The sequence below is a fragment of the Arabidopsis lyrata genome, assembly GCF_000004255.2.
Source record: "Arabidopsis lyrata subsp. lyrata unplaced genomic scaffold ARALYscaffold_3, whole genome shotgun sequence".
Classification (NCBI taxonomy): Eukaryota; Viridiplantae; Streptophyta; class Magnoliopsida; order Brassicales; family Brassicaceae; genus Arabidopsis; species Arabidopsis lyrata.
Genome location: NW_003302553.1, coordinates 12,508,743 through 12,521,632, shown reverse-complemented (window position 1 = coordinate 12,521,632; position 12,890 = coordinate 12,508,743). Strand labels below are relative to the sequence as shown.

At 35.4% G+C, this 12,890-nt stretch overlaps 2 protein-coding genes across 2 annotated transcripts; one reads left to right on the top strand and one right to left on the bottom strand.

Annotated features, from left to right (window-relative positions):
• Positions 1-3,539: 3,539 nt before the first annotated feature.
• On the bottom strand, positions 3,540-6,043 carry LOC9321755 (B3 domain-containing protein At3g25182). Its single transcript, XM_002883533.2, has one exon. The coding sequence runs from the start codon at positions 6,015-6,017 to the stop codon at positions 4,980-4,982; it is 1,038 nt and encodes a 345-aa protein (XP_002883579.1). The 5' UTR covers positions 6,018-6,043; the 3' UTR covers positions 3,540-4,979.
• A 2,209-nt stretch (positions 6,044-8,252) lies between these two features.
• On the top strand, positions 8,253-10,243 carry LOC9319646 (vacuolar iron transporter homolog 2.1). Its single transcript, XM_021033088.1, is given in 3 exon segments — positions 8,253-8,655; positions 8,657-8,890; positions 9,783-10,243. Coding segments are annotated over 3 exon segments (663 nt in total). The 5' UTR covers positions 8,253-8,529; the 3' UTR covers positions 10,086-10,243.
• Positions 10,244-12,890: the final 2,647 nt, after the last annotated feature.

Sequence of the window (12,890 nt, the reverse complement as noted above, 5' to 3'; positions counted from 1 at the left end):
TCCCTCTGACTTGTGCTGACTTAGTGCACACTTGAATAAAACTTGAATAAAGCACACTAATTCAGTTCCAGCCTTCTTCTCCTTTCTTCTATCAATGTTCAGACGCCTTCTCGTTTAAGCACTGACATGATCAGTTTTGTGTCTCATCCTTTTTCACTAAGTATCATAAGCAAAAGCTCAACCAAGATTTAAATTCTACCCAATCAATTCATGAGCTTTCTTAGACTCTTCAAATTCTCTCCCTCCTTTTATTTATAAAACTTAGTGAAGAACTCATCTACTGATATGTGCTTAAACGTATGCTACCATAATCTTGGTGAAATGGTCTTCCTCTTCAACCAAACAAGAACTTAAGAAAACTGGTTCACGTATCATACTCTAAGCCTTCCATATGAATTACTTTTGATCTTTCCTCAAATCGCCAAATCAAAAACAAGCTTCAAGAGTTGTCAACAAAACGCAACCATTCTTCCCGTTGAGGAAACTGTAAATTCTAAATTTCCAATTCTTTACACTAGAAACTTATGACCTTTTCAATTCTCTCCTCTATCCGGAACCTCTCGCACTTTCTCTCGGTGGAGACGACTCTCAAATTCTTTCTCTGATTTTCTCAATCAGTTGACAAGATTTCCACTTTTGAAAACCCAAATTTTTTCCCTTCAGTGAATCTCAATCTCAACGGAGAAGAAGATACTCAAACTCTCCCTCTGAATCTTATAGAAGCTTCCGTACACTTTACCAAAAATTTCAACCCTTGAAAATGAGGAACCAAAACTGTAGATTGGCTTAAAGGGAATTAGCTCATCTTCTGATCTCAAGGTTCTAACCAAATCTCAGAGGAAGCCCATGAGACAGCTTTGACACGAGACAACCGAAGCTCGTTTATTCACCATCTCCAGTTACTTTGACAAAGCTTTAAAGAGCAATGTCTTCAGTGAAAAACTCACACATACAAGTGTCTTCTGTCTTCTTTCTCCGATACGGCCATTTCTTTAAGACTGCAAATTTTACCTGTGAACTCGACGACTGCGAATCTTTCACCAAAGCCACATTCACTTCTTTCATCTGAGATAGATGCTGACATTGTAGTTCCTTTTCAGTATCAAATTGAAACCAGAGAATACCACTAAGGCTCAAAATGATTTCAGAATCACACGTCTCTTCCACGGGTAAGCTACACCATCACAAATTCTCTTCACGTTTATTCTAGACATGTGACTATTTTAGCCCTCAATTTCACGAAATTGACCTCTCTTTGCTTCAACTAATAACTCCAGACATGACATCAATCCTCAAATTATGGCATCAAACCAAGCAAGAGAAATATATCAAGCTGAGAACCTTAATTTTAACAGCTCAAAAAATCTCTTAATCTTCTGCAGAATTTGTGACTCTCTTTATCTAAGTATCATATTGAAGAACAGTCGCAAACTAACCGATTTATGAAACCCAAAAACTGAACATATATCTTCATCTCGCTGATTCCAGATTGAGAGATTAAACTCCACCTTTCACCAATTCAATTCAAAACCCCCAACACGATTTTTCGATTTGTATGATCAAACCCGAAGTTAACCCATCTTCTTTCAAGAACCGAAAATAACCAAAGATGAACGAGATACACATGACCTTTGATTTTGTTTCTCTTCGTGAAGTTTGCAGAACCATTGAATTGAGGACGGCTAAAATCACCTTATATCTTCTTCATCGAGAAACATCTTCTTTTAACTCTCCAAGTTTCTTTCTTAAAACAAAACTCATGATTCTATTCAGCCCATCGATTTTTCAGATTTTGGAATTCTTTTTCAATCTTCTGAATGCTGAGAAAGACAAAAACATGTTTAGACGAACTGCTCCTTGAGTGAACAACCCACATTCAACACAGTTCCTCGTTAACTCCTCTAAGAAGCAATACAAGAGCACTCCAGAATCACACACAAAATCCCTTCGATTTTGTTCACACTGGAGAGGACACCAGAAGATAGACCCAAAACCCAACATGTGTCTCTATTAAACTAATCTGAGTCAACCTTTGCTAGCAATTTTTCTCCATCGTGGAACACTGCTTCAAAAAACGTCTTCCTTCGCGACGCCTAGAAAAGAATCATTATTGGGCCAAAAGTTCCAAAAGCAAGCCCATGTTAGGAAAAAGTCTTCTTCTCAACCGTTCCCGACGATAATAGAAACAAGTTGTGTTCTTCCTTCATACAACTCGATGGATAGCACAAACCTTTCTTAAGAGTTTAAGATATATTCCACCTCTGTCAAAATTCGAAGATATTCATCATACCGTAACTATCCTTTTCGCTTGGTTTCTTCAAAATCACACAACTCCGAATATACCCTTGATCTTTTTCTCTATATCTTCGTGACTACACTTCCTTCTCATCTGCTTCCAGTTCACAGTTAGCCACAAATCCAGGATCATACCCGAAATAAGAACAGATTTTTGTCGAGCACCCGCTCTGATACCAATTGTAAACGCATATTTGTGGCTAAGTCTAATTGTTCGAGTACGTATATGTTCAAGTACGAGTATGTGTGAGCATAAAGTAAACGACACAAAGAGTTTGTTAACGGGGTTCGGTTTTTCCTACATCCCCGGGACCTAGTCCAGAACAAATTCACTAGAACAAGATTGCAATTACAATTGCGTATGATATCAAGCACTACTATGCCTATCATTCTTTTCTAGATGAATAAACCACCAATAGATCTTACATCATATATGGTGGGGCGACGCCACACACCTTGTGTGCATCTCTCGAGAATACCCTGAGGCGCGCAAGTCTTCATGAAACGCCCTCTTGGTATTTATAACAATTGCTCAACCCTAGAGTTGACAATTTTCCTATTCTACACTAATAGGAATTTCCTATTCTACACCAAAATAGGAATTGACAAATTTCCTTTTTCTTTATGGACAAGGAAACTTTGTCTTCACGTTCTCATCTTGAATATACTATTCAAGATGTTTATCCAGCTCAGCAGACATCTCTTGGCTTGTCCAAGTCGTCCCCAAACTTCTGTACTCCAACTCTTCAAAGCAGTGTCACAACTCAGCTTCCTGTATTAATGTCGGAACTAGTTCAAGAACTATGTCAGACATCAGATACATCCTTTGATATATCAGACTGCTGGTTTCTTGATTCAACACCATATATTCTCTGGTTTGTGTCAATCACAGTCACTTCCTCAATTCATCAATCTCATGACATTTTAGATGGATTATAAAACTCAGTCAACACAACATCTTCAATGATTATTATTAATATCTTACAGTACCTTGTTTGTTTCTTGCATCATCCCTGTTTTATTCATGAAATATTGTTTTGAACAAGACTGGTCAATTAATGTTTCTGTTTAGTTAAGTAAACACAAACAAGTTTTGCTGATTTGAAACTAAATTTGATTATTGTTTAATGACTCTTAGGCATGGTAGAAGATACATTATAATTACATTTAAACTTTGATATCTGTCAAGTTTCATGTCTTTTGTTTATATTACTGTAACCTCCATTCCCGGGTACCTTGGGAATTCTAAGAACAATAGTAATGTTGAACTGCTTTTCTGCCATATGAGCAGAGAGATTTGATTAGAAACCTGTGAATATCTTGAAGTATTTCTCAATGTCACATCGGAGAAAGAAGTCACAGAATGCCAAAACTTTCTGCAGGGACCTATCCAAGAGCCTTGTAGCACAAACTCCCTAGACAAGAAAAGTAATTGTAGCAAAACAAAGTGGCTGAAGAAGCAATTGTAGCAAAACCTGTCTTTTTTTTTTTGTGCAAAGGCCTTGTTTCATTCATTCAAACGGAATATGAGCTTACAGAGCTTAGAGTTTTAGCCAACACAAGGCATGATACAAGAAGGTTACAATCATAAGTAAAAAGCGATATAAAGGGTAGATAGTTCGACAACATATCCAAGAGAAAACGGAGATGTGGGCAATATAGCACCAAATCACAAACGAATCCAAGGGAAGTCGAAAACACATTCGCGATCAATTCGAGAACATGGTGAATTGTCCTTATCAATAGACATTGGGACGTTGAAGAAGGTTCCATAAACTCGAGTCTCACCGGCACAAGACAAAGAGTTAGGGACACAAGGTTCTCATCGAAAGAAGCTCTTCGCAGAATTTGGAGTATATATTTGCAAAGCCAATTCAAGGGTGCTATTTCAAAGCTGTAACGGAGACCTCGCCCGATCAAGCAGTAGAGACAACACATCAAAAAGGACCCGGTTGGTGGAAAATTCGAAGAGCCAAATCTGGATAATATCTCAATAAGAGAGAATTTGACCCAGAAGAAAGAGATGCCGTGCGCCCTCGACAAACTCACCAGACAAGGCGCAAGTAACGGTCCAAGATTATCTCCTGCCGTCAACGAAGCCTGTCTTGGCGCAAGCCCGGTGAGAGGATTCTTCTCGTGAAAGCTTATAAACGATGTAGAGTTGGTTGGGATCATGAGCCTCAGTTAGAGTCTGAAATAAACTTTCCATCTGACTTCGACAATGGTAGCTAGCAAAACCTGTCTTGGCAAAAAATTTTGTTCCTGATTTGATCATTTTGCTCTTTGTTTTATATTTGAGTTTAAAAAATCAGATTCTCACTTGACGAATGTACCAAAACACTTGCACGATTGGAGCAATTTCATCACAAAAATTTAGATTTTGAGATATTTTATATTACAAGATATCTCAAAGTCTATAGAAGGAACAACCCTACTTTAATGCAGTAGCTAAAGTAGACCACACAACAAACCAGTTTCATGTCAAAATGCTAAGTTCATACAATAGTAAAGATCTGAAACAATAGTAAGAACAAGTTACTAATAAAATCAAAACCGTAGTAAACCCCTAATTTTGTTAATTAAACTTCCAAGAAGTTACTAAATCAAAAACCTGCAGAATCGCATGAAATTAGATCGCTATACGTGTTGATCAACCAAGTAATAGTCTCAACAGACACAAAAACTTAGCAGAGACAGAGAGCAAGAGAAGAGCTACTCTGTTCCATGGCAAAGCAGAGGACTCCACAGCACCTGAACGACCAAAGACTAATGTTGTCGCCGTCTTTCAATCCGTTAGCCTCAACGATATCGTTCCACCCACAAATCAAATTGTAATTCCAGCTTCCTTTTCCTGATTCCTTCTTCATCTCCCATCTCTTCAACATCACACCCCACTTCTCAGACCGTTGATCCACGAGAATCGCTCCCACTCCAATCTTCTTATCGTTGTTGATGTCTTTGTCTATGATTCTGGACTCCACAGAGGTCAAGAAATCGTTCCGGATTAAGTTGTTGAAAGGCATTGAGAGACGGTTCTGTGTTGGGTTCACATCAGTCACGAACAGAGTCTTCTCAAAGATCAGTTTAGCGTCTTTGGCTTCTTTCATGTCTCTCATCACCTTGACAAGCCACTCAGGCGCCTCTCTCGCCGTTTGTGAAAAAGGAGCAACCTTTGCTTTCTTGACTCCACCAGTACGCTTCCTCTGTTCCACAGCACGTCTCTTGCGGCTTGTGTTCTCCGTTAGGCACAAAGACAGAGAACATTGAAAATTAGGGTTTACTGGGTCTTTCGTCTCCCTCTCCTCGGACTCAGCCATCTTGTAATCAAAGACTACGAGTGAAGAACAAGGTTCAGAACTAGGGTTTTGTAGGGTTTTCGTCTCGGAATCAGCGGGGATGAAACATGAAGAAGATAGCAACCGAAGATGGTTTTGTTCTGTCTCAGAATCAGTAGGGAACTGGTTAAGATCGATAAACGATGAAGAAGTAGAAGTTAAAAACCCATTAAGCTTTTGTTGTCTCTTCACCAAAGACGATCTTGTTTTTCTCGGGAAGAGACAAAAGATTCTCTTCTGTGTCTCTTCTTCTTCTTCGGAGACAATCTTACGGCGTTGTTCTTCTTCATATAACATTACCGCCGCATCAACCAGTACAAAGAAATTCGACCACAGGTTCTTCCCTGAAGCCGTGAGATGATCGTAATCGTGATACATAATATTCATTGTGAATTTGTGATAGAACCGAATGAGCAAAAACGTGAGGCACAAGGAAATCAGAGAGACAGAGAGAAACTGAGAGAAAATGAGAATGAGAGAGTCTCTATTGCTTTAAATAATACTTACGCTATCTGCTAAGTGCTTACATTAAAAGTTAGGGTTTCCTTTTTTCTTTGAGTTTAGTAGTTTAATTACTGTGATTAGTAACTAATTATAGCCGTTACGTTGTTTGATTTCCTTTTCCTTAATATGGATTAGCTAACCTTATAATTACGATTTAGTCCCTGTGTCGGTGTTTCCTTTTTTCGATTGAGAACTGAGAAGAAGTAAATTTGCCTTTTTTCGTCAGGTTTACTTAGTTAACTATACAGTTTGATTGGTTTACATTTTTTTTTTCTTCCTTCTTAAAAATAGAAATAAATCTATAAATTTAAGTTTATTTGAAATAATATTCTATGAGATTTTCAATATTATCTTTACATTTTATTAATTTTTCTAGTTCTATGTAGATATTTTAATGTCTTATCAATCTTATGACGAAGAATGTTATCAAACTAAACTAGCTTAAGGATCTATTTCTCAAGGAGCAGCAATCTACCGCAATGTATATTTAGTCTATTTGGTGAACAATTATTGGATTTAGGGTGAACCTTTTTACTCACTTTCTCTTTTTTAACTAATCATAATATGTCATTTAATATAAAAGTTAAACTCATCTAATTGTAAAATTTAAATTCTAACAAATTTTTATAATTCCGAACGGACAAATAATATCGTTTAATTGTAAAATCATTTCGTTTATAAATTAATTCCGAACGGACAAATAATATCGTTTAATTGTAAAATCATTTCGTTTATAAATTCAAACCGATATATAACCTCATCTAGTTGTATAGATTTTTCTATTTCAAACAAATCAATATTCCAAATGATGCATGACTAGATTTTGCGATAAAAAGATATAGTATGCTGTTAATTCTGCTCGAAAAATACTACTATATTAGGGAAGCGGTAGCAGGTTTGATTCCCAAGAGAAGAATTTTTTTTTTCAACCTTTTTCAAGAGAAAATCAGCAAAAAAAGTTTTTTGCTTATAACCATCAAAATATTAGGTACGGATGTCAAATGGGCTTCGTGACCATGGCCAAGACCAGTCCAAATTATAATGGTGCGGATTTGGTCACGCCTAAATTCGCCCAAATTCAAAACGGTCAATATGGATTAGAAGCTCATTTAGTCCACAAGCAAATGGGCTGAACCCATCTGGACATGGCCCGTCCAATAAACCTTAAAAATTAGGGTTACTAATTTGGAGATTTTTTTTTTCTTTATTTCTTTAAAAATTAGGATTTACACTGACATTTTCACTCCAAAAAATATTTATACAGTTTTGGCGGAAAAATGTGATTTTAGGATTTGGCGGAAAAATTCAATTCTTCGATTTTGAGAGAAAATATGCTTTTGCGGTTTTGGCGGAAAATAGAAAATTATATTATTTGGGTTCCATGGACTATCCAGTTGGTCATGATCTTATTTGGGCTTGGTCTTAATTAGACACGATCCTATTTGAGCTTATATTATCATCGTCCTATCTGATCTTGGTCTCATTTACACATATCCATTTGGACCTGGACAGTCCAATTGACATCCTAATGTCAGGGACGGCTCTGATTCTTTTCACTGCAAGTCCTTTGCTTCTATTAAGCAGTACATACGTGTTTGGTTAACGATTAGTTAATAAATAAATCGGTTGCCAACAAAAATGAAAAAGCATTTAATTGTATTCTATAAGAAAAAAAGTGCATATAAGATTTCATTACGAAAATAAAAGCATGAAACTGATTATGCGATGATGTTAGCAATGACATAGCACTCAAAATGATGTTAGCAATGACATCGCACATACACAAAAATGTCTGTACTTTCAATATAAAAGGCAAAACAAAAATACAATAACGTTGTTATTTATTTGTTTTCGTTCATAATGTTGAAGTAATTAGCTAAATCCAATTGTTTTTAAGTTATAAATTTTTTTTTTTTGGAAAGTTATTAAATTTTTAATCATTAGAGAGTTAGGCTAATTAATTATATTTGTCTTAGACGTTTTTTAACCAAAATGTAGAAAAGTTAGCCATATTTGTTTTTGTAAAACTAAGTTTTGTAAATTAGCCTAACCAGTTATGAACTTAATCACCACAGTTACTAGTAATAATCCTATTATATATATACTAATTTAACCTCATTCACCAAATTTACCAATAATACTGTTTATCACGATGACACTTTTGGGTGGCTATTTTATCCATCTGATTCTTATTTCCACTCTAAAGAAGTATAGTGTCCAACGTTACCGTCTCCACCACTACCACCATTCTCCCATTTCTCTTATACATTATTAGGTACACTTTTAATAAACAAAGCTTCTTACTCTATTTTTCTATATAAGGCGTGAGTTCTCCACAAGCCTCCTCATCAATCAAAATCAAGTAAGCATCACTACTTAGTACTAATTCCAAACCATGGCTTCCAACGTTCAGCTTTCAGAAACAAGCAGCCCAAGGAGTCAGAAAAACTGTCCGAGAGTAGAGAAGGAGGAAGTGGACTACATGCAGAGAGCTCAGTGGCTAAGAGCTGCCTTGCTCGATCGGAGCCAACGATGGTCTGGTCACAGTTGCTTCGCTAATGATGGGTGTTGGTTCTATCAAAGAAGACGTCAAAGCAATGCTTCTTGTTGGTTTTGCCGGCCTTGTAGCGGGTGCTTGTAGTATGGCTATTGGAGAGTTTGTGTCTGTATGCACCCAAAGGGATATTGAAACTGCGCAGATGAAGAGAGCTATTGAGAATAAGACATCATTATCAGAAATCGACGAACAAGAGGAGGTAATATAGTGTCTAAACACTAAACATTATACTCACATTAAAAAAAAAAGTAAGTTTGTCACTAGATATTTGCTACACCAACCTGTCACTTTTTTTTTTTTTTTGAATGAAAATCTGTCACTATTTTAGTGATCACATTAACAAAATTTCCTTACTAGTTAGCATTGTAGGCTCTTGGATTTTCAGCTCATATATATTTTAAAAATATATACGTCATATTTTATGAAAAAGTAAAAAGTAAGTTTTCTCTGTTTTAACATTGTGACTTTTTTGGTGTCATGTAACACTAAGTAAAAGCGGTCTAGGCGGTCGCTTAGGCCCCGACTAGGCGCTAGGCTCTCATGCGACGCCTAGATGACCGTCTTGATCGCCTAAAATTACATAGATCTTGTTTAATGTATTTTTTAATTTCAATTAAGTTTTATTTATATATATATATAGTTATAAACATTCATATATTGTTTAATATAAATATAAATAGATTTTTATCTAGTTTTGTTTATAATTTCATATTTTTTAGTTTTATATAGATATTTTAAATAACTTTTATATATAATATTATATTTATAATATTTTATGTTATAAACGTTTAAACCGCCAAAAAATCGTCTATGCTCCGATTAGGCGTTCTAAGTGCTAGGCACTAGATCACCGCCCGTTTAGCGCCTAGCGCTATCTTGAACATTGATATATATATATATATATAAATTGGTTTAACCAATCGAGATAATAGTTTCGTCTATTTGAGATATGAGTCGCGTGTTTATTGCCAATTGATTTTGGAATCAATAGAAACTTTGACACTATACAAACTTAATTATCCTTTTTCTTTTAGATGACATGACATTTTTATATGAATATATATAGTTATAAAATGTATGTTTAATGGTAGGAGGAGAAGAAAGAACGGCTGCCAAATCCAGGGCAAGCAGCAATTGCATCAGCGTTAGCGTTTTCTGTGGGTGCAGCAATGCCGCTTTTGGCCGCTGTATTCATAGAGAATCATAAGGTAAGAATGGTTGTGGTAGCGATTGTGGCCACCATAGCATTAGTTGTGTTTGGAGTGACCGGTGCGGTCTTGGGAAAGACAAGTGTGGCTAAGTCGAGCGTTAGAGTGGTGATTGGTGGTTGGATGGCTATGGCTCTTACCTTTGGTCTCACTAAGTTCATTGGCTCCGCAGCCATGCAAATTTAGAGGCTCTTTATGTGGTCTTCTTGTTTCCATGCATCCCAATCAGTGTTCCGTTATGTTTGTATTCTAATCATCACACAATCTACCAACTATATATGTGATGTAGACTATCTAATGCACAACAAACACCAAAAAGTTAATAAACGGTTATTTAATCGACCTTTCATTTCCTCGTTATTCTCGTTTACTGTTTTCTAAAGTCACATTTGTAAACCTTTTTCCTCCAGATTGGGCAACCAATCATGGAGTTATCTTTTAATTAATGTGCAGTTGATAAAAAAAAAAACCGACCTTCATTTCCCAAAAACGTGACTAAAACAACTGGTTAGAAAAGAGTGTTGTTTTCGTACTATATCTAAATTCGGGATCGTGTAAGACTTAAAGAATTACCCTTCGAAAATTCGTTACAAATACTACAAAAAAAATTGGTCACTAACCTAAGAAAAGTACTACTGGTAAAAGATTTGAATTTTGTTGGTTAATGGTTATGAAAAGACTTGAAACTTTCAATATAACAATTTGCAAAAAAGGAACTATGAGTTGAATTTTGATGGCTTGAAGAAAATTATCCACGATCAAAAATATTTCACAAAAAAATTGACTACAAAACATCAACTCTCGGATATTTTGGATTGCATATATATGTTTACAACAAATTTAGTTACTCAACTAACTTTCGATAGACATAATATAAAGCGCCTTTGTAGTTATTCCATAAACCACTAACCACAGTCGATAACATATCGATAAATCCTTCAAAAACTTTCGGCCATTCCTTAAGAAATTGGTCAAACCATGGCATTCCTTTTTCCCTCACATTACCAATAGTCAATGAGATCGAATCTGACATCCTCATGACTCGTCCTTTAGCCAGATCAAACACGATTGTAAACACTTCACTGATTACATCAACAACTATCTTACACAATTTGGGAACACAAGACTCGGCTGTATCTCTTACTAGCTTGATCAAGGCATTAATGGCTTCTGCTGGAATCTTGAATGTTTGAACAAATAGAACAAAAGAACAAGCGGCGACATGGAAGATCACGTAAGAAATCGAATTAGACAACAAACTTATAGTCGAGAAGATCAAATTTGCTAAAGCAGCTATCATCTTCTCTTATCTTTTTCTTTTTGCCTTTTGGCTTAGAATAAAACAATAAAACCGACGTGCACCGCTTATGATTTTTTTCTATATCAAATTTTTGAATGAGTAAAGAATGTTTCAAAGGTGCTTTTAGTGACAACATTTACAATTTTATTAGGGGACTGATTACTTTTATTAGTAAAACTGATTTTGAGGGCTTTCAAATAAAGTACTTATTACGTTTGGGCCAAGACCCATAGTGATTGGGCTCATGATGATCATGATGATTAGGCTGATTAGATTGAAACTAAGACTATCTGAAAGATTCCTTACTCAAATTGAGAAATTTCATGAAGCTCTCTGCTTAAAGAATCCTTTATTTCTATAAACTAAATGCAAGGCCATATATGAATCCACACTTTTCTGAACTCCTAAATTATTTCTAAAAACAAAATTTTAAAGATCTTAACACTTCCTAAACGAAACATATGGGTTCACAAAGTATTCTAACAAAGATAAGCTGGCAAATTTCGAAATCAATTAGAGAGTTTATAACCCTAAAATGCCTTTTAAACACTTATGAATGCTTCTATTTGAGAGATTAATCACATCTATCAAAGTTTCCATTGTTAATTCCCTTCTTTCCCTCTTCTCAAATGCCAAAGTCAGAAGTGTTTCTCCTGCTAACCGAACCAAACCAGAGTACATGAACCTAAATTCTCGAGTATATAACATTACTAGATTTTATGATGTATATGTATAAAAAATCAGACCTTGTTACCCTGTTCTTAGTACGTCCTATCTTAAAGTCCGAGTCAGGTTACATGGCTTAGCAAAGCAAAGTTTGGGTATCTAACGATAAAAAAATTATGGATTGAAAGGTAAAACAAAATCTAATTACATGAGCAAGGAGATAAGGTAAACCTCAAATTAAATAGCAACAAAAACTAAATAATTAAACTTAAGAAAAAGAAAGGAAAAGCAAATAAAAAAGCTTTAGATAATTAATGTAGCGAGAGTGATTCCTCGTCCCTACATCGCCAGTGGCGGATGTATAGTCGCGGTACCGATTAACGGTATCTACCAGGACGTAAACACGAGTGGATAAGATCACAAGTCCACTCAAAGCTGGCTCTGCTATGTATTTTGCATGACTTGCGTCCATATCGTTTGCTTCCTTTAGTTTTCTGCTTTAATTTAGGTTTGTTTGTTTTTTTTGCTTTAGAGTTAGACCCATAGGACATGCAGTCCTTTTTATAGTTAGTAAGATTAACACAATACTAAATCCTATTCTATCACGAATTTGCTTTTAAAGGGAAATTGTTAAAAATGCCCTTTTTGGTGTGCGCCTTTTGATGTGCCCCTTTTGGTGTGCCCCTTTTCAAAAATGCCCCTTTTAGATGTCCATTTTCAAAAATGCCCCTTTTTAGATATGAAATTTTTATAAAGTTTTATTAGGTTGATAAGGTACTTATGGATTGTAACTACTACTTGAAGACTCGATCCAAATATTTATAAGGTTTTATAAGGTGTTTTAAAGGTTTTACAAGTTATTTTAACAGATTTTTAAGGTTTTCAAAAGTTTTAAAAGATATTTTAAAGGTTTTTAAAGATATTTAAAATGCATTTATAAGGTATTTATAAAGTATTTATAAGATTTTGATACATAGAAATGTAGTTTGTGTATGTTTTAATAATGTTACATACATATTTGGGTA